The 25,234-nt window shown below is 39.3% G+C and overlaps 1 protein-coding gene across 1 annotated transcript in view; it reads right to left on the bottom strand.

The window, feature by feature from the left end:
• Positions 1 to 25,234, bottom strand: part of LOC131673221 (nitric oxide synthase-like) — a 1,857,253-nt gene that overhangs the window by 162,639 nt on the left and 1,669,380 nt on the right. The window contains exon 11 of the mRNA XM_058951052.1: positions 18,906 to 19,050. Within this exon, the coding sequence (XP_058807035.1) occupies positions 18,906 to 19,050 (145 nt within the window). The remainder of the gene's footprint in view (positions 1 to 18,905; positions 19,051 to 25,234) is intronic.

The raw sequence follows: 25,234 nt of genomic DNA, 5'->3' as shown, positions 1-25,234 counted from the left end.
GATAACGAGCGAAAGATAAAGGGAGACGACACGTGGACAATCAGCAGCCAGCATGCTAAAATACAGAATATATATGGCATCGTTATGGCATCGTTATTGCTTCTCTTTGGAAACTTCGCATGTGTAAGAAGGAGAGAGCTCGAGACGCATGTGTCGAACAGAAGAGCGCAAATGGAGCGAACAGTTGAAAACCTCTCACTACAATTCTAGCTTTAAATTTACCATCAGCTTTCTTTGCATATACCCATTTCAAATCAATTATTTTCTTATTTTTTGATTTATGAACTAATTTCCACGTATCATTTTTCTTTAAACATTCCATTTCTCTATTCATCGCTTCTATCCATTTTTCGCTATCACTACTATTTATCGCTTCATTAAAATTTTCTGGATTGTTCGCGCTCGTATAATTTACATAAATAAATATAATTTACATAAATTAGTTATTGGATTTTCATATCGATTTATCGGACTTCTCTTTCTTTCTGATCTTCTTGGAACATTTAAATTATTATATTTTCCATTTACTACATTTTGTTCATGATCATTATTATCAATAGCTTCATTCTCATTCAATTTATCACACTCATCCTTTTCAATTTCATCTTCGATTTCTTGATTATTTTCATCATTCATTAAGTTATTTTCATCATTATCAACATAATTCAATCCTACTAAATTTATATTTTCATATATAAACTCAACATGCTTTGCTACGATAACCTTATTATTAACGAGAATCCTATAACCTACATCTTCATATCCTACCAATATACCTAAATCTGCTTTCCAATCCCACTTTCTCTCTTTCTTTTAACTTCTGGAACTCTAACAAAAATTCTACTCCAATATAATTTCAAATTACTAATATCTGGTTTCCTATCCATAATTATTTCATAAGGAGTCTTTTTCTCTAACATATTTGCAAATTCCTATTTTTTAAATATGCAGTAGTCTTAATTACTTCTGGCCAAAATCTCGTATTTATTTTAGCATCGGCTGATAAACATCTAGCTGTTTCCATAATAGACGTATTATATCACTCAGCTGTTCCATTTAATTCATGTATATACGGGGGACATGGTTCAATATATATATACCATTTTCTTTTGCAAAATTAAACACATCCTTACGAGGGTCGTTTGAAAAGTCCGTGCAAAAATAAAAACTGCTTGATTTTTTTTAATAAATCTTTTTTTATTTTTCAACATAGTCTCCTTTTAGGCTTATACACTTCATCCAACGCTGCTCTAGTTTGTTAATCCCTTTCAAATAATAGGATTTGTCCAAGTCTGTAAAATAGGCATTCGTTTCTGCAATCACCTCCTCGTTGGAATAAAATTTTTCTCGCACAGCGTGCGCAAAGTTCGATTTTGCGCACGCTTTTCCGTGTGCAAAACCCTTGATTCCCGCACGCTTATCGTAACACGGAACTGCGCATGCGCAAACCCATTCCCGCACGGGGAAATACTTTGCGCACGGTAACTGCGTGGGGGAAATACTTTGCGCACGGAAAAAATGCGTCAATGCCTACAAAGTTTAACGAGGGAATACTGGGGAAGATACATTTTTCCCGATTACTGTAATTGGCGAAGACAAATTTTCGCCAGTTACTGTAATTAAGGAAGATAAATTTTCTCCAATGAAAAAAATCTAGGAAAAATCAATTTTATTTTTTATCTCCAGACATATTTATGATTACATTACAGTTATAAAAATTTAATGTAATTTAAATGTTTTTAAATTTAATGTTTATTTAAATCTATTGTATTTGCCAAGTTTATTTCTGTAGCACCTTTTGTTTAGACATTTTTGTTGAATTGAAAGGAACTAGAAAGGACAAACGCGAAAGGACAACTGCCAAATTTGTACTGGCAGAATGTTTTTGTCGGACCTCAAGAACATAGTTTTTGAATTTTCATTTTTAAAAATGAGTTGCGTGGAGTGGGAAAGGACTTCGTTTTCCCAATATTTTTCGCTATCTACATTGTCAATGGGGAAAAAAAATGTTTTGCGTGTTTTTCCACATTTATTCCTTAATTATAAAACCTTCTTTTTCCACCCATCTCACAAATTCAAAGTATAATCGAACTTTTCGCATCTCGTACGAGAAAATAGTATACGATACGCGTGCGAAAAGTAGGCGATCATGCACGCGCGTTACCGACCTCGCGCGTGCGGGAATCGCCTACTTTGCGCACTTGTATCGTAATGTACTATTTCCTCGCCAGCCATTTTTTCATATTAGGGAACAAATAGTATATCCGACAGAGCCGAGTCTGGACAATAGGGGGGATGTGAATCGAGTTGGAACCCTATCTCCATCAGTTTTGCGGCCGCAACTGCTGAGGCGTGAGCTGGCGCATTGTCGTGGTGGAAGAGGACTTTTATGTGGGCCAATCGTGGATGTTTCTCTAGCAACTCGGTTTTCAAACGATCCAATAACGATGAATAATATTTGCCTGTAATGGTTTTCCCCTTTTCCAGATAGTCGATGAAGATTATTCCTTGTGAATCCCAAAAGACAGTCGCCATAACCTTCCCGGCCGAAGGAATTATCTTCGCCTTTTTCGGAGAAGATTCCCCCTTGGTAACCCATTGTTTAGACTATTCTTTGATCTCAGGAGTGTAGTGATGTATCCATGTTTCATCTACAGTGATGAAACGACGCTTAAAGTCTTGCGGATTTTGCTGGAACAGCTGCAAACCATTCTTGCAACACTTCACACGATCGCGTTTTTGGTCAATCGTGAGCAATCGCGGAACCCATCTAGCGGATAGCTTTTTCATGTCCAAATGTTGGTGCAAAATATTATGTACCCATTCGCTCGAGATACCTACAGTACTATCAATCTCACGCACCTTCACTCTTCTGTCAGTCATCATCATATCATGGATTTTATTAATGATTTCTGAAGTGGTAACCTCAACAGGGCGTCCAGAAAGTTCAGCGTTTTTTGTGCTCATATGGCCACTCCGAAAATTTTGAAACCACTTATTCTAATCGAAGGTGCACAATCACCATAAAGTTTATCAAGTTTCTGTTTAATCTCTTGAGGCGTTTTGCCTTTGAAAAAGTAATGTTTAATCAATACACGAAATTCTTTTTCGTCCATTTTTTTATAATCACTCGATTTCACTGATTGAAACAAATGTAAAACGCAAAGTAATTGGCCGATCTGGCTGAAACTTGGTATATGTTCTTCCAAGATATGCCACTAACTGAAAATAACCTTGATACGTACTAGTAGCGCCATCTCTCTGACTTTGCACGGACTTTTCAAACAACCCTCGTATATAAAAATTCTCTACCATTATCACATCTCAATTTCTTAATTCTCTACTAAATTTACATAAGTTACTATACAATGATACAGTTAATTTTTTTTTTTATTTTTCAAATGTTCTATCAAAATGATCTTTCATTTCTATTGAGCCTTTTACTCTGATGAAATGTAGTACATAAAACAGCTGCGACATCGCAAAAATTTTCCTTCGTGCACGTAGTCACAAACCACCTTAAAGTTTTCAAGTTCTAGTTGGCGAGAGCGCTGATTTAAAAAAAAAATATATATATATATACATACATACATATGTTTAAAATGTGTAAATCAAATTAAATTTCAGCAAATTAATATTAATATAATTAGGGATATTTAGAGATTAAACTCAAACAAATAGAGCTTATCATTTAGGGCATGAATAGAGCATTGACAAATATATACATATATAGATATATATATATATATAGAACATTCTCTCCTACAAAAGTCGAGATTGTTGCACTAAGTATAGTCGACATCTCTAATGACTTTGACAATCAACTAAAGGATCGGTCTGCTATTGCGAACGTGAGCGATCGCCCCTCTAAGTAACTTGCGCTACGTATGGCCATCTGAAAAGAGGGATCACGGGAACAGTATCTGCCGATCTGATAGCTGAATGTCGGTTCTCGGACTATACCTATCGGATGTATCTGACAGATAATAGAAAGAAACCACACTGCAGCTCTTTTAAAGATGAAACATTCGGTAATATTTTTATAGAGATGGCTAACAACAACCAACAAGCTGCAGAGGAGATGGAGGGCTTGATCGATGCAGACCAGAACACCGGTCATAGCATCGTGGGTACTGACGAGACAGGTACACATATTTAATAAAAGCTGTATCTCCTTTTATTCGAGTTTAGAATAATACTATAAGACAGTCTTAGAGAGATAGAGTGCGGATCCGTAATTAAAGACCAATTAGAGAAAAATTCCGAATGTTTAGTTAGAAAACTGTATTATAGCACCATCAAGAGTAGACAGCGACACGTCAACATCTAGTGTCGCCTCGACAGTACCTGGAGCAGCATCGGAAGACCAAGCCCCTGAGTTTGTGGCACCCGTCACCACTGCTCAACATACCGCTGAGACCAGAGGCAGGCGAAACCATCGCCTAATCGTCCCTCACCGGCAAACCCTGAGACTGCCAAGCTCCTCTAGAGATGATGCAAGAGAAGCCAGGATTGATAAAATCCTGGCGACCATCGAGAAAGTGGCTGAGGTTCAGGCTAGGGCCTGGCCTCAGATCACTGAAACTCTAAAGGACGCCAAAACTATTATGGAGGCCTCGTTAGAGTCGAAGAGGCTCGATATTAGAAGATTAGAGGTAGGACCTAATAATAATAATAAAGATACCAACTTAAACTCGAGCGTTATAACCTCTTCACCGCTACTTAATGTTAGAGAACACCCCTTTTCCATCAACAGAATTTTAGAGGAAGTTACACGAAACCTTAGATACACGAGTGTTCATTGAGCTATTGCCTGAGCTGGACGTGTTTAGTCTGCGTTCTAGTCTGTGTCTGGCTTAAGCCATTGTGTTTAATCTTTGACTCTGTGTTAATTTCTATTTATGACATTTGTTTTCGTTAATGGTCTAATTATTAATCAATTGTTGTTTAAACGTGCTTGTGACTGTGACTTTTATTAAATTGTGTGACAAACTGTTGTACCTGGTGCATTATTATGTCGGAGAATAAATGTTTTTCCTGCCCATCTAAGGGCCCGATTAATGTAAATGACGCGGTGCATTGTCCGGGATGCAGATCGCTCTTCCATAAGAGTTGTGCGAGTAAGGCTGTAAAGCTTTCTAACGGCTCCTTCAAAAAATGCTGTGGCGGTTTGGATGTTTTGACCAGAGCATCAGTGGCATCGGTGTCTTCTGTTGGCACTGTGCTTACCGGATTAGTAGCTAATCCGTCTTCGCCTAAGTCTCTAAATGGCTCTCAGTCTAATCAACGTGCTTCGTGCAGCTCTTGGGATAATGTCCGTGATTACTTTGAAGACAAGTTGGCGGGCATGTTTGGTCTGCTCACGGAAAGATGTGATGGTCTGCAGCGTGCTGCAGACAGCCTGATTGCTCGGTCGGATGCCATGGAGGCCCAAATTGTTTTGATGCGGCAGGAGTTATCATGAATCCCCATTCAGGCTGCCCGCATTGATGGTATTGAGGATAGAGTCTCTGCGGTGGAGAGTAGATTTGATGACTCTTCTTCCATGATCGATGACGCCACTCTTGCGGAAATGTATGAGCAGAGAAGAAGAGAGTGTAATTGTATTCTCTACAATTTTCCGGAGAATGTTTCCTCGTCACAGGATACTATGGCATTGTCTGCGCTTCTTGTTGGCTTGAAGTTTGACACCTCTGGTATGACTACCTTGCGCCTTGGAAAGAAGGTCGATGGTAGAATTAGACCATTAAAGATTGTTCTTCGTTCTGCTGCTGACGTTCAATGGATCATGCGGCACTCTCCGGATATTTTTAAATCAGCTCCTGGTGTGAAGTGCGGTCTTGATCGTACCATGCACCAGCGACAGCAGTTACGGGAGACACTTGCTGAGATAAATACCAGAACGCGGGCAGGTGAAAATGGTCTTAAACTCAAGTTTATGAATGGCATCCCCGGTATTTCTTCGTCAAAAAACGCGTAGATGCAGCCAAGATTTCAAAACAACTGTCTATTTACTACCAAAATATCGGCAGTATCAAATCATCAATTGCTTGCTTTGTTCATAACGTTATTACTTCAGCACAGAAATTTAACATTATTGCCCTGACCGAATCTTGGTTGGATGACACTGTAGAGGATGCTTTGCTGAGGATTCCTGGATATTCGCTCGTGAGACTGGATCGTTGTGCCGTTCGGAGTGGCAAGTCAAGAGGAGGCGGAATTCTTGTTTGGCTTGAGGATGCATGCTCTTTTCAATCTCTTCAAGTCGTAAACTTTAATTTGGAGCATGTCATTCTCAAGCTTGATTACGGAGCACCCTTCATTTTGTCTGTTGCCTATTTGCCACCTGTTTCTTCTCTCTCAACTGTGACTTTTGAATCATCTATGGACTTCTATTGTTGTTCATTGGAGGAGTCAGTTGCCAGATTTCCGGGGTCTGCCGTTCTTGTCATGGATGATTTTAATCTGCCACGTTGCTCGTGGACCGCTGTTGATGGTGTGCTTTCGGCTGATGCTACTGCGAGTGGGGCCATTCGTAATTCAGCATTACGATTACAGGATTGCATGGGCTCTCTTAAGTGTGCTCAGCTCGTCCAGTATCGGAATAGTTCGGGAAATACTCTTGACTTGACCTTTTGCAGTATTTCAATTTCAAAAAGGCCAATTATAGTAATATTAATTCATCTCTGTTATCTACTGACTGGGATGATCTTTTTGATGGCCACCAGCAGGATGTCGACATGGTGGTTGGTGGTTTCTACAGAAAGTTGTCTGAAATTATTGGCTGCAATGTACCTCTAATGGGCTCTTTTGTTGCTAAATTCCCGAATTGGATGTCTGCGGAATTGAGATCAGCAGTCTCTCAGAAGAAGTTGGCCCATCGGACATTTAAGGCTACGGGGGATGGTGGTGCACTGCATGACTTCAGGATCTTCAGGACGGCTTGTAAGCGCCTTGCATTACGTGATTATGGCCGGTATATTGATGACGTTGAGGAGTCGTTGCAGTCTGATCCGGGAGAATTCTGGAAGTTCGCAAATTGTAAGGATGGTCGCTCTGGTTATCCAGATAATATGTATTTTAATGATGTTGTTGCACATCATGGCCAGGATATTGTTAATTTATTTGCGGATCGATTCTCATCGGTTTTTTCTGCAACCTCTCTTCGGGATGGCTTTAATGGGCTTTCCTTCGACTCACAGGCGCTGTCTGAAATTTTGTTCGTGCTCGAGGATGTGAAGCTTGAGCTTGTCGGCCTTAAACCATCGTTCGCGGCTGGGCCTGATGGGATTCCGTCGACTTTTTTTATTAACTGTGCTCATAATTTAGCTCAACCGATTCTTTATATTATGAATTTATCTTTACGTACAGGCACCTTTCCATCGGCCTGGAAACAGGCTTTTGTTATTCCAGTGTACAAGAAGCGTGGTGACAAGAGAGATATTTGTAGTTACCGTCCGATAGCCAAGCTGAATGTCCTCTCCAAGTTGTTCGATCGTCTGGTGTCCATCAAACTATCACCTTTCCTTCTTCGCTCTATTAATGTCTCCCAGCATGGTTTTGTTCCCCACCGTTCCACAGTCACTAACCTTGCAGAGTTTGTAGAATTTCTTGTTGATGCTTTTGATCAGGATCATCAAGTAGATGCTATCTATACTGATCTCACAAGCGCCTTTGATAGTGTCAATCATCAATTATTAGTAGCTAAATTATCATTTTATGGCGTCCATGGTCCTTTCCTCTCCTGGTGTTTCTCTTATTTATCCTATAGATCATACTCCGTAAAACTTCAAAAGTTTGTCTCTTCTTCGTACTTAGCTGCTTCTGGGGTGCCACAGGGCTCGCACCTTGGTCCTCTATTTTTTATTATTTTTGTAAATGATGCTTTCTCAGTTATTAAGTCCTCTTATATCTCCTTCTATGCCGATGATGCCAAAATATTTAAAGTTAACTCCTCCTTTAACGATGTTTATGAATTACAGTTGGATCTGGAGAGATTCTGTGATTGGTGCTCTTCAAATGGGCTCTTATTGAATATTGATAAATGTGCAGCTCTGTCGTTCTCTCGTAGTAAAGCGCCATACATTCATAACTATTATTTCCTTGATGTTGTTATTGGTAGGGTTATTGAGTTTAAGGATCTTGGCGTGTTGTTTGATGGTAGTCTTTCCTTCACTTCACACATCATTCAGTCATGTCGTTTGGCATCTCGGGCATTATTTCTGTTATTCAGACAATGTCGTGCATTCAAAAGGCCAAGCTCTCTTATTGCACTCTATAATGCCAATATTCGCTCTCGTCTTACTTATGCGTCTGTCATCTGGGCGCCGCGTTTTTATCATCAATCTAAATCACTTGAGATTGTTCAGCATCGCTTTTTACGTTTTTTAGCTAATAAATTCGGCCCACGTATGGATGCCTTCTCTCATGACTACTCTGCAGTGGCACGTTCATTTCATATTTGCACTATCACTTCATTCATCAACTATCAATCAGCATTATTTATTTATAAAATTTGTCATAACTTTATCAATTCGATGGCCCTTTCTAATCGCATTCTCTATATAGTGCCCCCGCGTATTCTCCGGGCCCGTCATCACACCTTTTTTATTCGTCCCCGTAAATGTAATCTTAATCATTTGTCTATTGTCGATCGCTCATGTCATCTCATCAATAACTTGTCATCTCCATTGGACGTGCACGTAGTTTGTATTGGCACATTTAAAAAGTTTGTTCGTGAGGACATAGCGGAGTTTCGGTAGTTTGTTTCTTTTGTCACGCGTCTTCTGGTTTTTCGTTTGTTCGGTGCTCTCTGTTTTTTTTATATTGTTTTTCCCATTTTGGCTGCCTTTTCCTTCTTTTGTTATTTTATTTTATGTAATTTTTACTTTAATTATTGTTTTGTTATTTAGTTCTATTTTTCTTTACTTTTTATATTTATTATGTATGTTTTTTTTATACTGTATTTTAATTTTTTTTGTCTATCTTTTTAATTCTTTCTTATTTTTTATTTTGTATGCTTATTATTTGTCATGTTTTGATTTGGGTTTTTACCCGTTTAATAAATGAAAAAAAAAAAAAAAAAAAAAAAAAAATCCTAGACAACACCAGAGTAACAGAAAACCCAATTAGAGCCGATAGGACCAACGTAGAGAGTACGAATCTTGAGAACGGTCAAAACAGCCTTACGAATGATATTAGTAATCAGCTCCACCAAACTTTTGGTGCTCTAGCTAAATCGCTGGAAAGTACGAACTCCACATCAAAAGCGTCATTCAAGAGGGATTACACCCTTACTTCTAAGGCTAATCTCAACGTATGGCTGGACCGACTGAACTCAGAATTATCCGCGAAAGAGCTATTAGATGTGATTGACCCTAATGTTAAAGACAAAAGAATTTACGATATAGACGAGTTAGATAAAAGAAATAGATTAGTTAGAGATATTATCATTAATCATTTAGACGAAGATTATCACAAATTAATACTAAACGTAAATGATCCTAGAGAGATAATTACTAAAATTAGAGAGCATAGAAGAATAGAAACTAACACGGACGACGCAAAAGTGAGAGAACAGCTGTATAATATTAAAATAAATAAGAAGGATAAAATCTCTGTGTTCCTAGACAAGTTTGACTCAATCATAAGAGAATATGAGTTATGTGATACAGCTATTCCTCTCACCGATGCTGAGAAAACGTCCGCGTTTATGAAGGCAGTAAAAGATGCATACCCGCGAATTAGAGAGATGGAGATTATGACTAAAAATAGCCAAAATAGAGGAATGACATTAGAGGAAATGAAAAATTTTGTTCGACAGTTAGAGGCTGACATCAGAGGGTCCGGAGGAGCAGGAGCTTCTACAGTCTCTGCAAGCGTGGCGAGAACCGGGTCGGTCGGAGCTGGATCCGGTGGGACAAACAAGTGTTACAGATGTGATAAACACAATGTTGATCACATCTCAGACACTTGCCCACTGGTCCAGTTCGGACTGTGGTTTTGCTACGTTTGCAGGGACTATGTTCCGCACACGGGGAGAACCTGCCCTCGTCAAAACCAGTCGAGCGGATCCAGAGGAAATTGGTATGATATTAGAGATAAGAATATTAACAATAGAGAATCGAAAGGAAGAGGGTTAAATAGAGGCTCTAGAGGTAACCCTAATAGAGAAAATTATAAAAGAGGTAGAGGCAAGAATAATAACTTTAGAGGGCAAAATAGAGGTAGAGTAGGAAAGCGAGGAGCGAACAGATATTATTATCCCAGCGGGGACAGCAACAAAAAGAAGTTGGCAAATGCAGCAGTCGCTCAAGTTGAAGGTAAGAGCACAACCCATAATCAATGTAATAAAATAACCTTTTTGCTGGACTCTGGTGCAACAGAGCATATTATAAACAAAGCGCTTGTCCTGCAAAATCTTAAAAGGAGCTCAGGAACATACATTAGAAGCGCAAATAAAAATAGGTCGGCTGACATAGAAATAGACGGTAGAGGCGATCTATATATAAAAGATTTAAATAACAAAGACCACATTATTAGACTAACAAACGTTGTATCTGCCCCGAACATATCTGAAAACTTAATGTCGCTTAGGAAATTCGCTGATGCCGGTTTCGGTATTATCTAGATGACATAATCTTGAAAATCTTTGATAAAAACGATGGATCGATATTCTTGACCGGATATTATGAAAAACCAAATTGGCTGATTGAACTAGAAATTGCGAATAAAACTGAGAATTCTGATAATCAAACGTACAACAAATACGTCTGCAGAGCACGAATGGTTACTCTAGAGGATCTCCCCAATCAACAGTCAAGCGTAGAAATAGAAATGGATAAAGAAATCGTGAATTCAGAAATTTAGAGGGAGACAGAGTTGAGTGAATTAATACCTAAATTCAGCCAATATAGAGACTTTGAAAATTATACATTAGATGATCTGAAAAACGATAAACTGATGGACGATTTATTTACATCATTCGAACTAGAGAAAAAGTACTCAGAAGAGTTAGATGAAGGGATGTTATGGCATGTTAGATTAGGACATCCTTCTTATGACTATCTATTGAAATTACAAAAGGTAAATAAAGAGCTAATGAATGTAAAATTCAATGAGAATATTAAAAATTGTGAAACTTGTGTCATGTCTAAAATGAGTAAACAGCCTTTTAAAGAAATAAGAACTAGAGCTGATCATCCTCTTCAATTAACTCACACTGACATAATAGGTCCTTTTAAAACAATCACACATCCGGGTCGTAAAAGATATGTTATAGTTTTCATAGATGATTATTCGAAATTTGCCCAAACATACGCAATAATTAGTAAGTCCGAAGCAGGAGATTGCTTAGAAAACTATTTAAATACAATGAGAAATCTAGTCGGAAAGAATCTTAGAGCTTGCTATATAAGAACTGACAATGCTAGAGAGTTCACTGGAGGTAAGTTTCAAGAAGTTATGAAACAAGAGAAATTAGAGTCAAACTTCTCTAATCCGTATACACCTCCCCACAATGGCACTGCTGAACGATTCAACAGAACCATATTAGAAAAATTGAGGTCTTTGATGATAGATTCTGGTTTACCAAAGTCATTGTGGAACCTAGCATTAGAAGTAGCTGTAGATGTTTATAATAGATCCCCTAACTCGTCCATAGATTATAAAAGCCCGTTGAATATGATATCCCCTGATAAGAAAAGTCACTTAGAGAAAATCAGACGGTTTGGTTGCATAGCCTATGCAAGGAAACCGATATCTGAAACCAAGTTATCAGAAAGGGCAATTAAAGGAATTCTAATAGGACAAACAAGTAATGGATATGTCTTATGGCATCCACAATCCGGAAAACTAATTCTAACTAAACACGTAAAGTTTAGAGAAAAGCTAACTTACAAAAACATAGATAAAAATGACGAAATCACTAGAGAATATAGTTCAAATTTGAATTCTAATTCTGATGAATGTGATATTGGAACACCGGAGATAACCATTGATGTATTCGATACTTATAATTCAGAAAAATCAAGTTCCTCAAGTAGTTTAGAGCCAACGTTTAAAAATCTAGAGAAAACCAAGGGTAATAAAAGAAAATCTGAAACGAATATCGAGCCAGAAAGTCAGACTAGAGTACAGCCTAAGAGAGGTAGTAAAGTAAAACGAGATTACAAAGCTATGGCTGAAGGAAAGGCTAACCTGGTAGATAATAGTTTTGCGTTCTTAGCACAATGTAATGAAATTGAAGTGTTAGGAGAAGACGAAAAAGGCTTCTGTTTGATGGGAACACTGAATGCAGATCCGACGAATTATAGAGAGGCAATGGAAACTGAGGATAAATTGAATTGGTCAAAGGCAATAAACGATGAACTAGAGTCCATGCGAGAAAACAATGCCTGAAGTATAATGAGCAGACCTACGGTAACTTTAAAAGAAAATAGAGCTAACATTATCGATAGCAGATGGGTACTGAAGAGAAAAGTAGATTCGGATGGAAAAACAACTTTCAAAGCTAGACTAGTAGTGAGAGGATTTAAAGACACTAATGAATATGAACTTAGAGAAACTTATGCACCTGTATCGAGACTAGCTATAATTCGAGCCGCGTTCGCTGTTATTAACAAATTAGACCTCGAAGTTTACCAATTAGATGTGAAAACCGCTTTTCTAAACGGTGAATTAGATGAAGAAATATATATGGAAATCCCTGATGGAGTAAAAATAGACGAACAATCGAAAGTAAATAAAGTCTGTAAACTGCATAGAGCAATATACGGTTTAAAAATAAGTCCCAAGAAATGGAATCAAAGGTTTTCAGCAGAGGTAGAAAAATTAGGCTTACAAAAAGATATAAATGAACCTTGTCTGTTTACCTACAGGAAAAATGGCAACATGGTATTATTGATTTTATATGTAGACGATATATTATTGGCAGGTAACGATCTAGTCAAAATAAATGAAATTAAAACTCACCTAAGTTCAGTGTTTAAAATGAAAGATTTAGGAGAACCTAGAGAATACTTAAGTATTCAAATTACTAGAGATAGAGAGGCTAAAGAAATCATGCTGAGCCAAAGCAAATATGCAGAAAAGGTATTAGAGAGATTTAATATGAACGAAAGTAAACCACAAAAGACACCTATGATAACTAGACAAGTCAAAGCTAGAAACGATAAAAATATAGAGAAAACTGAAAAACTTGGAAAATTAGAATTTCCTTATAGAGAAGCTATAGGTAGCTTAATGTATCTTGCAAATGTCACAAGACCAGACATAGCATTTGCTGTAAACTTATTAGCCAGAAAACAATCTAATCCCTCTATAGAAGACTGGATTGATGTAAAGAGAATCTTGAGGTATCTTAGAGGAAGTTCTGATCTAGGACTAACATATAGAGGAGTCGCTGAAAACTTAGAAGTATTTACAGATGCAAGTTTTAGAGACAATGCTGATTCATCTTCGACAAGTGGAATGGTTGCCCGACTATTCGGATATTCCGTTATGTGGAGGAGCCACAAACAAAGTGTAATCAATCTCTCGACCTGTCACGCTGAATATTACGCAATGAGCGAAGCATGTCAGGAAATGATTTCATTAGATAAGGCTCTTAGAGACATGTTAGGAAAAACTATGTACCCTATTATTATAAGATGCGATAACAAGTCCTCAATTAGCTGTACACAAAAAGAAGGAAACCATAAACTAAAGAACTTTAATGATTCGATTAAAGAAATAATTATTAACTTAGAGAATAGAGAGAAAACAGGAACTAAAAATAAATTGTCTAAAGTACATGGAGATTACATTAAACAGTGCGTAACGGAAGGAAAAGTTAAATTGGCTTGGGTACCATCTAAAGATAATTTAGCAGATATATTTACAAAACCTCTTCCTTTCGATTCTTTTAGAGCTCTTAGAGATAATATAATTAATAACTGAATATGCTCGAGAATGTCTTTGTTTATTTGCAGACGCGGAAACCAATAGGTCTGAGTGAGCTACTTGTGCTCACGCGCATATGCGTACAGTGGAGGGAGTGTTGAAAGTACTGTGCGCATGTGCGCGGGCGCTCACCACGCCACCTTTCCTTTGCTGCACTGCCGCTCAAACTAGCTCGGCATTCCAGCAGCAACCACCAGTGGATATAGAGCTCTCATTATAATAATCTAACTTTACTTTGTACCTTTTTATAGACCGTAATAAATTATACTTTATTTAGTTTAACATTTGTAAATTTAGTGTTCTCAATCATTTGCTCCAATCCAACAACAATAAAACAAATAATTACCTATAGTCAATCTTGTTGGAGCTCATTGTAGAATGTTCGTATAACCTTTCTTCTTTCACACTTTACACTAGTTCACTCTGGATGCGAATGCGACTGCTGATGAGATGCAGCTCATTTTTATAACGAACGATTGAGATTTCCCCTTCCATCCTGCATTAAAAAATTCCATACATGCCATACGTGCCATACATTCCATTCATTCCATTCATTCCATACATACCATGCATTGTATAAAAAAAATTCATTTAATTTTTATGAGTTATACATACACGTGTGTACGCGTAAAAATTCCATACATGCCATACGTGCCATACATTCCATTCATTCCATACATGCCATACATTGCATAAAAAAAATTCATTTAATTTTTATAAGTTATACATACACGTGCGCACGCGTATGCGTATGTAAAGCATACAACTTGTGGGGAATTGACTCAACGGCCTATGCGAGTGACGTCATTTAAAACTGTCGCATATACGCACTGATTTTTGTTGTTGTTATTTTTAATAACGATATTTTAATTATTTTTAATTAAGAAGAAATTACCTATCCTTTTTGTTGAATTTAATTGTTGACAATTTACATATAAATAATTAGTAACATTATTTATCGAATTTTTTTCTCGTAATATCTTTCGGTAATAGATATACAGGAGAATCGAACCTAGCCTCCTTTGCATCTATACGACAGTGCTCTACCGTGTGAGTCATTGTCGCTCTTTCTAAAGATAGTGCATACTAACTGTATATTATTTTATGATTTAGGAAAAAAATTATCATTTTTTTTAGTATTATTTTGTACACTGAATTAAACGAACTATTTTTATTTTGTATATTTTTTAACTAATTAAAAAAAAAATACTTACCTTATACTTACCTGCTCGTTTCGCTGAAAATGGCGGGGGGGGGGGAGTAAGAATAAAGAAAAACACAAGGTTGAATTTATTCGTAATTTCAAATTGTTATTGTTTTAGTACTTACCTTTGCGGCTACGATATATTTGCACATACGTTTGAATAGCACTTAAAAGTACTGATTTTTTAAAAAAAATTATATAAGTTTTTTTATTAAACAAATAGTTAGTCTATGTTATATTTAACCATACGTTTGAATAGCACTCAAAAGTGCTGATTTATAAAAAAATAATATAAGATTTTTATTGAAAATTTAGCACTGATATATTTGCACATACGTTTGAATAGCACTTAAAAGTGCTGATTTATAGAAAAATAATATAAATTTTTTTTTATTGAAAATTTAGCACTGAAAAGTGCTGTTTTAAATTGATCATGATATCGATTAACTGTCGGGATTGTACAGCTTCGTCAACTTGAAAAAAAAAAAAGTGGCCCAGAAAAGGGCCGATCGTTCGTTCGTTGCAACTTGTCACTACCAACGGCTTGCCACCACCTACTCTTCGTCCGTTGCGTGAGAAATAAAGAGCGTACGTGCTATCGCGATCCTATATTAATATACATTGGCGTCTCTTCTCCGCACTAATCACATTTTCATTAGCTACTCCCACCACTAATTATGATTGTCTTATGCGTGCGACAAAATCAGTACTGTCGCGTAGTCTCGCATCCCTACTCCCATATCTTCGACCAATGACCGAAACGCGGCTAGTGTTTCAAAAGATGAATAAAAATTCGAACGCCTTGCAACGATACGTCATTGTGATTTTTTTGTCGTGGAGTTAAGTGAAGTGTTTAGTGAAGTAAAATGAGTGATGAACGGTTGGAAAATTTGTTTTCGTTGGACGATGCGTCGTGGCAAGACGCACTGAATGAAGCAATCGAGGCGTTGGGTGAGGACATAGATCTTTCCGAAGATGAAGTCTTCGGATTGATTGATTTACCGGTACAAGAAGCAGCGGTGGACGAAGTCGTCGTCGAGCAGCCGCGAACACCTTCGCCGAGGAGGAGGAACGACGACGACGACATCCACGAAGCGGCAACCATTCGGATGCCGCTGACACCTCCACCTTCAATATTGTAAGTACATTTTTTTTTTTATTCTCTTTTACCCTCTCTCTCTCATTCTGTTTTTTTATAATTAATACCATTATACTAATAACACAATTATATATCTAATAATATTGTATTAATAAATTGATAAAATTTTATATAGATAATTTATCAATTTATTAATGTAAAAGTATTATTCGTTATATAATATGTATGTATGTGTGTATATGAGATAGAGAGAGTATATACTCCAATTTTAAATTTAACATTCTTTTCTCTCACGTACTTAAAATTTCTTATTTTACGATGTCCGGTTTTCGTCGTCGTAGTCGCGTTATCGGCATAATATAAATACAAGTGTTTCCGATTACAGCAGGCATCGGACAGCGCCACTCGAATTACCGCCACCGTCTCCATGCTCCCGATCGTCTTCAACGGTGAATGTGTAAGTTGAATATTTATTATACAGATAGATATATGAAATGATTTTTTTCAAAATAAAGAATCTTTTTTTTTTTTTTTGCAGGTCTGATGACGATGACGACGACGACGTGGAGATGGTCTGCGAGGTGATTGTCTCGCGTCGACCACCACCACTACCACCACCACCATCACGACGCGTGACATGCGTCGACCTGGTGACGCCTCGAGGAGCACCCGTGATCATCGACATCACAACGCCACAACAGCCGCTCTTGGTGAACTTAGTTTCACCACCAGAGATACAAGAGACGTCCTGCCGCCAACGAGAACAGGTATGATTCTTTTTTTCTCTTTTCTTTTTTTTAATCGGCAGTTATATGTTCTAAGTTTTTTTTCATTTTTTTGTTGCAGGTCGGCGATCACAACAACACCATGCCAGTATGCGATGGCTGGGAGTGCGCACACTGCGCCGCTAGTCGCTGCAGTCGGCAGCCGCAGTGGGTGGAATCACCACCGCAGCGCGGCAGCAGGCGGCACGTCGATCGGAACGGGCCGGTCAGACAGGTGGTGCGAAGATTATTCGCATCGAGGTCGTGCAGTCCCGAAGATTCCCCCGCTGTGCGCCAGCCTTCTCGGTCGCTGTCGCCAGCTCCGTTGAGTAGGCAGCCTTCTCGATCGCCCGCGGAATTACCCACAACGGCGCTCTTGCAGAGTCTCCGCATCACGGGGAAAAAGCGCCTGCGCGTCACGGACGAAACCGTCGACGGCGCCCCGCGGTATAAAATTGCAAAATTTTTCACCGCTGACGACGACGACGACGACGACGATGACGACGACGACGACGACGACGACGACGATGATAATGATGATGGCGATAACTAAGCGTCAGTTTTTTTTATAAATTTTTATACATTTTTTGTATTTTTTTGTAGATTTTTTATATTTTGTTATATAATAAATAATTATTAATAATAATGTCTTTTCTTATAAATAATTATTAATAATATATCTTTTCTTATTTCAGCGATCAGACACACACACACACATACACACATTGATAATATATCTATATAATAAATATCTATTTATAATATTTATTAAAATTTATTGTATTAGCGCTTGGGCCCTCCCCAGCAGCAGCATCAGCAGCAGCAGCAGCAGCAGCAGCCGCCGGCGCCGCCGCCCCCACATATCAATCGCGTGTGTAGCCAGTATACACAATACGGTATTGCCCGTGGTAACAGTGGCTGTAGCTCTAGCGGTAGAGCATCGGCCTGCGGATCCGGAGGACGCGCGTTCGATCCCCCGATCCGTCCGTTTTTTTTCAGTTAAATCTAAAAATTTTTAACACGCGCGCGAGCGCGCGTACAGACACACACACACACACACATAAAACAATCAAAACGCGTAACACAGAACGCGCGCGCAGTGCATAGGAATCAAATCAGTGGGAGAGGGGGAAATGCAGAGAACGCACGCCACATCAGATCAAGCCACATCAGATCAACTCAGTAGGGGAGGGGGAGTGCGTAGAACGCACTGGTATAACTCAGTAGGGGGGGGGGTGAGTCGACAGCGAACGGGCCGATCAGCAGGGGGGGGGGGGGGTGAGGTGAACATGCACACACCTCAACTCACACGCTTCAACTCAGTGAGCTGATACCCCTCTGAGTTGATGCCCCTCTAGTTGACCTACTTCTGGCTCACCTAATCAAAAGAGACGAAGACTAACCACAATGTCTCAGCGGTCCGCAATGATACGGGATTCCGTCCTCCCAAAGAGCTACTTCTATATGGGTGTTTTACAAGTTATCTTGCGTACTAGTCTTTTCACGACTGTACGCATACTAGATCCTGCGTTGAGCCACTCATTCTCTCGCTTCCTTCTTATGTCTGTCTCTTCATCTCTCTCTCCGCACACGTTTTCGCTTTCACAGTCCGTCGTAATTCGTACCGTTCCTCACTCTCGGAATCGCCAATTAGCATTTCAAATCAAAGCAATTTCGAGTATAAATGGTGCGTTCACGCACAAACATATGCGCCCGATCTGACAAGTACATGAACGCAGGGATTGAGGGGGAATGGACGAAGGGAAAATCGCTAACAAAACGAATTTTTTCATTATAGATTCATTAAAAGAAGAGGACAATTGTCTTTCAGATTAATAAACTACTTATAGTATGTTATGTTATTCTATTAATAATCGCTTTTTTAAACATAGAGTACCTGCGAGTGAAATGCGTGACTAAATAGTTGACTAAGTTTTTCAGCATACATCTGTGATTTTCCAGTTTCTGTAGCGTAGAGAACCGTAGCTTTTATACGTCTCGATAATGCTCGACCAAATAACTTAGATGTAAATTTGACAGCTCTGAAAAGAGTAAATAACTTTTGTATTTATTCATTCAAAGATACTTAGTCGTAATATTATGAATATTTATTAACTTGTTTTCCAAGTTTGATTATCACACCTACGAAAAAGTTTTCCAAAATTAAAAATTCTTCAAAAACAAGACTTTAATGCCGATGACAAATTAAAAAAATATGAATATGAGTTGATTCATTTTTTGTTTTATACTATATTTCATATCTATAAACCAAATATATAGTTTTTGATTTTTCTGGTCAATTCATTAATTATGTAACCAGTGAAAGTTACTTCGGGAAGTAAATAATTCATGTATTTTTTCTGAGAAAAGAAGATTCCATTTATGATTCATTTCCAGTCAAAATAAACAAGACAGCGATATGGAAGAAGTTGAGAAGGAGTAAGCAAACAATATTACCGCGGGTTAGCAAGGAAGAGAAGTCCAGCTGATAGAGACAGACAGTATAAGTATACTGAGCAGGCAGCAGTGAGCCACGCGCCTTGAACTGCAGTCAGAATAGTTTTCAAAGCAAAGCTGTTTCTGTTATCTCAGAGTAAAATCCGAATGGCAAAACACGTGTATTACTTGAGCGATTATTACCTTCTCACTCCTCTTTTTGAATTATTTTTCATGCCACAGAGAGAGCTCCCTATTCTTTTCACTATGAAGGTCTCCTCGTACTAGAGAGGAAAAAAATATAGGAAATAAATAAAGAGTGTGCTTTCTCTCTCAAATTCAAAGGAATACTAACTCCTTTACTTATACATATTGTACCAAAAAAAACATACAGAGTTCGCGCAGTTTCTAGCTTAAATAATATCGAAATAAGCATGTGAACAAATCGAAAAAATATATTGGACCTAATTTATCTCCGAGCGGTGATGCTAGGAAACGAAAATCGTCGTTTATTAATGGAATAGGTCTTTTACCTGATAAAAAATAACTAGGGAACAAACATTATTTCATTATGTAAATTGGCATGATTCAAGTGAGCTTGTTCGTTCGCTGCAACTTGTCACTACCAACGGCTTGCCACCACCTACTCTTCGTCCGTTGCGTGAGAAATAAAGAGCGTACGTGCTATCGCGATCCTATATTAATATACATTGGCGTCTCTTCTCCGCACTAATCACATTTTCATTAGCTACTCCCACCACTAATTATGATTGTCTTATGCGTGCGACAAAATCAGTACTGTCGCGTAGTCTCGCATCCCTACTCCCATATCTTCGACCAATGACCGAAACGCGGCTAGTGTTTCAAAAGATGAATAAAAATTCGAACGCCTTGCAACGATACGTCATTGTGATTTTTTTGTCGTGGAGTTAAGTGAAGTGTTTAGTGAAGTAAAATGAGTGATGAACGGTTGGAAAATTTGTTTTCGTTGGACGATGCGTCGTGGCAAGACGCACTGAATGAAGCAATCGAGGCGTTGGGTGAGGACATAGATCTTTCCGAAGATGAAGTCTTCGGATTGATTGATTTACCGGTACAAGAAGCAGCGGTGGACGAAGTCGTCGTCGAGCAGCCGCGAACACCTTCGCCGAGGAGGAGGAACGACGACGACGACATCCACGAAGCGGCAACCATTCGGATGCCGCTGACACCTCCACCTTCAATATTGTAAGTACATTTTTTTTTTTATTCTCTTTTACCCTCTCTCTCTCATTCTGTTTTTTTATAATTAATACCATTATACTAATAACACAATTATATATCTAATAATATTGTATTAATAAATTGATAAAATTTTATATAGATAATTTATCAATTTATTAATGTAAAAGTATTATTCGTTATATAATATGTATGTATGTGTGTATATGAGATAGAGAGAGTATATACTCCAATTTTAAATTTAACATTCTTTTCTCTCACGTACTTAAAATTTCTTATTTTACGATGTCCGGTTTTCGTCGTCGTAGTCGCGTTATCGGCATAATATAAATACAAGTGTTTCCGATTACAGCAGGCATCGGACAGCGCCACTCGAATTACCGCCACCGTCTCCATGCTCCCGATCGTCTTCAACGGTGAATGTGTAAGTTGAATATTTATTATACAGATAGATATATGAAATGATTTTTTTCAAAATAAAGAATCTTTTTTTTTTTTTTGCAGGTCTGATGACGATGACGACGACGACGTGGAGATGGTCTGCGAGGTGATTGTCTCGCGTCGACCACCACCACTACCACCACCACCATCACGACGCGTGACATGCGTCGACCTGGTGACGCCTCGAGGAGCACCCGTGATCATCGACATCACAACGCCACAACAGCCGCTCTTGGTGAACTTAGTTTCACCACCAGAGATACAAGAGACGTCCTGCCGCCAACGAGAACAGGTATGATTCTTTTTTTCTCTTTTCTTTTTTTTAATCGGCAGTTATATGTTCTAAGTTTTTTTTCATTTTTTTGTTGCAGGTCGGCGATCACAACAACACCATGCCAGTATGCGATGGCTGGGAGTGCGCACACTGCGCCGCTAGTCGCTGCAGTCGGCAGCCGCAGTGGGTGGAATCACCACCGCAGCGCGGCAGCAGGCGGCACGTCGATCGGAACGGGCCGGTCAGACAGGTGGTGCGAAGATTATTCGCATCGAGGTCGTGCAGTCCCGAAGATTCCCCCGCTGTGCGCCAGCCTTCTCGGTCGCTGTCGCCAGCTCCGTTGAGTAGGCAGCCTTCTCGATCGCCCGCGGAATTACCCACAACGGCGCTCTTGCAGAGTCTCCGCATCACGGGGAAAAAGCGCCTGCGCGTCACGGACGAAACCGTCGACGGCGCCCCGCGGTATAAAATTGCAAAATTTTTCACCGCTGACGACGACGACGACGACGACGATGACGACGACGACGACGACGACGACGACGATGATAATGATGATGGCGATAACTAAGCGTCAGTTTTTTTTATAAATTTTTATACATTTTTTGTATTTTTTTGTAGATTTTTTATATTTTGTTATATAATAAATAATTATTAATAATAATGTCTTTTCTTATAAATAATTATTAATAATATATCTTTTCTTATTTCAGCGATCAGACACACACACACACACACACACATTGATAATATATCTATATAATAAATATCTATTTATAATATTTATTAAAATTTATTGTATTAGCGCTTGGGCCCTCCCCAGCAGCAGCATCAGCAGCAGCAGCAGCAGCAGCAGCCGCCGGCGCCGCCGCCCCCACATATCAATCGCGTGTGTAGCCAGTATACACAATACGGTATTGCCCGTGGTAACAGTGGCTGTAGCTCTAGCGGTAGAGCATCGGCCTGCGGATCCGGAGGACGCGCGTTCGATCCCCCGATCCGTCCGTTTTTTTTTCAGTTAAATCTAAAAATTTTTAACACGCGCGCGAGCGCGCGTACAGACACACACACACACACACATAAAACAATCAAAACGCGTAACACAGAACGCGCGCGCAGTGCATAGGAATCAAATCAGTGGGAGAGGGGGAAATGCAGAGAACGCACGCCACATCAGATCAAGCCACATCAGATCAACTCAGTAGGGGAGGGGGAGTGCGTAGAACGCACCGGTATACACCACATCAGATCAACTCAGTAGGGGAGGGGGAGTGCGTAGAACGCACTGGTATAACTCAGTAGGGGGGGGGGGGGTGAGTCGACAGCGAACGGGCCGATCAGCAGGGGGGGGGGTGAGGTGAACATGCACACACCTCAACTCACACGCTTCAACTCAGTGAGCTGATACCCCTCTGAGTTGATGCATTTCCATTCCATTTACTTCTTTATTAACAGGTGTAACTTCTACTATTTTAGGACAATGCCCACTCCAAGTATCTAATAATAATATACTTATAGGACCAACTTTCGGAAAATATATCTTTCGTAAACAAATTTTAAAATGACTGAAAAAAATTATGTTTTTTAATCTTGTTGTATAGTTTGCGGGTATTCTCGTAAAAATTTTACTTTCGGTAAAGAAATATTGATAAATACCTGAAGTCAATTTTCCAGATTTTGATGCTTCGATATGTACATTTTTAGGTCGAAATAAGTTAGACTCAACAACTGGTCCAAATTGGCCACTTTTTTCTTTTATAACTAGGAAAAGTAGTGAAAGTAATTCTCTATTACCTGATATTAGAGGTTGTATTGTATAACTATGTGTTGTAGAGAAAACTGATTGTACAACACCCTGCACATGTTTTTCTCCTTCAACAGCTAATGTTCTACCAGAATGTATCTCTACCTGGAATCCACTTTGATCACAGTTGAATATATTTTCCATTCCTACCTCTTCTGCACATTATTTAACATCAGTTACAAATTCATTTGCATATTTTTCTAACTCTGTGGCACTTTCTAAAGTTTTCCTGGTTATGAATTTATTAATTTTTCTTGAAACTATTCTGTGTGTTTCCTTCAAATGATTAAGCCAGTGATTCAAAGCTTTAAATCTTCATAGCCTATCTTTTTTTGAGCTTGTAATGCCCATTTACGTAAGTCTGAATCATGGACGACCAATCCCACTTCAATAGCAGCTTTAAAATTTTCCAAAGTAAATTGACATATTCTAGAAATTTTCTCTCTATATGTCCCTCCTTTATTCAAAGCATGAGCCCAACGTCGCAACTACCTTATAGAACTTACTTTCTTAAACTTTTGTTTCACTGATTCAAGACTCAAATTTTTTTTTGTTTACTGCTTCTCCAGTATTCCACTGCTTTTCTCTGCTTTTCCAGTGCTTTGTACGGTCATAATGTTATCGGGGTGATACTGCCGACCGTTTCTTCCAGTTCCTGTCTGAGTCTTGTCCAGCGGTCACACGCGAAAAACATGTGTTCCGCGTCGTCTTTTTCGTGTCCACAGTACTTAAAGTCGGGTGTTCGTACTTTGTTCATATTGTAAATGTACCGTCGGAAGTACCCGTGGCTCGTCAAGAGCTGGATGACATAGAAATTTACATCACCAAATTTTCTTCCGAGCCACAGCCTCAAGTCCCGTATCAGTCGTCTCGTCAGTTACCACCTCTTTCTTCTGTCTATCGGCCTTGCATATGTCAATTGTACTGTCATGCTCGACGATTGTCGCGTTCTTTCGTCCTATGTCCGCGCTGCTCCCGTATATCCTTTTGCGTTCAAAGGCCAGAATATCCACGGGTATTACGCCAGCCACCACCAAAACAGCCTGCGCAGAGAATATTCGGTAAGAGCAAGCGATTCGCAGTGTGCCCTCTCTTTGTACTATCATCATCGTCTTACTGTATATCTATATCTTATGGGTGTCTGCTCATATTCTTGCACCGTATAGAAGGATTGAGTGAGCTGTCGCCATTAACAATCGTCGTTTCCTCGATCACGGTTCCGTCGTATTTGCCATCAGGCGTTTCAAGGATGCTATCCTCTCTGCAGCTTTCCGGGTTGTTTTCTGTATATGAGGCCAGAAGGTCATCTTTGAATCAAGGGTTACCCCGAGGTACTTGACCTCCTTCTTGGTGTCCATCTCGCATGTCCCCACCCTCATGTGCAGTATCGTCTGTATGCGTCTTCTCGTGAGAAGCATCAGTTCCGTTTTTGCTGTTGCGATTTGTAGTCCATGGTCTGTTGTCCATCGTCCGACTCGTCTTATGGTCAGGTTCAACGCCAGCTGCGCCAGCTCGGGGGACCGCTCCGTAATCACCGCCGCCCCGTCATCAGCGTAGGCGATGAGGGTCACTCCGAGCGGTATCCCAAGTCGAAGCAAGATATCGTATAAGTCATTCAAGAAGTTAGGTCCCAGTATCAACCCCTGTGTCACCCCAGCGATGACCTGTCTCGTAACTTGTCCTTCGATCGTCTCGTACGTTATCCATCTGTATTTTAGATAAACCTTCACAACCCGAAGCAGGTATGGTGGGATCCCGAAGTTGTTTTCCAGTGCCTCCAAGATATCCTTCCACCTGGCCGAGTCGAAAGCATTCCTAATGTCGAGCGTCACCTGCAACACTATAGGTCGCACTGCGTGGCAATGTCTTTCTAGTTCCAGGAAAGAGTCGACCACCTTTTGGATCGCTCCAATCGTCGATCGACCCCTCCTGAAATCGAACCATAAATCTGATAAACCCCCTCCGGTCTGTATCGCGTCTATCAGTCACGGTCTTAGTTATTATTCAAAGAGTTTACCAGTCGTGTCAAGTAAACTCAACGATCGGTTAGCCG

The sequence above is a fragment of the Phymastichus coffea genome, unplaced genomic scaffold (genome assembly GCF_024137745.1).
Source record: "Phymastichus coffea isolate CEN01 unplaced genomic scaffold, Cenicafe_Pcof_1.1 PCOF00013, whole genome shotgun sequence".
In the NCBI taxonomy this organism is placed as follows: domain Eukaryota; kingdom Metazoa; phylum Arthropoda; class Insecta; order Hymenoptera; family Eulophidae; genus Phymastichus; species Phymastichus coffea.
The sequence above is the reverse complement of the archived record's forward strand: the minus strand, read 5'-3'. Positions and strand labels throughout refer to the sequence as shown.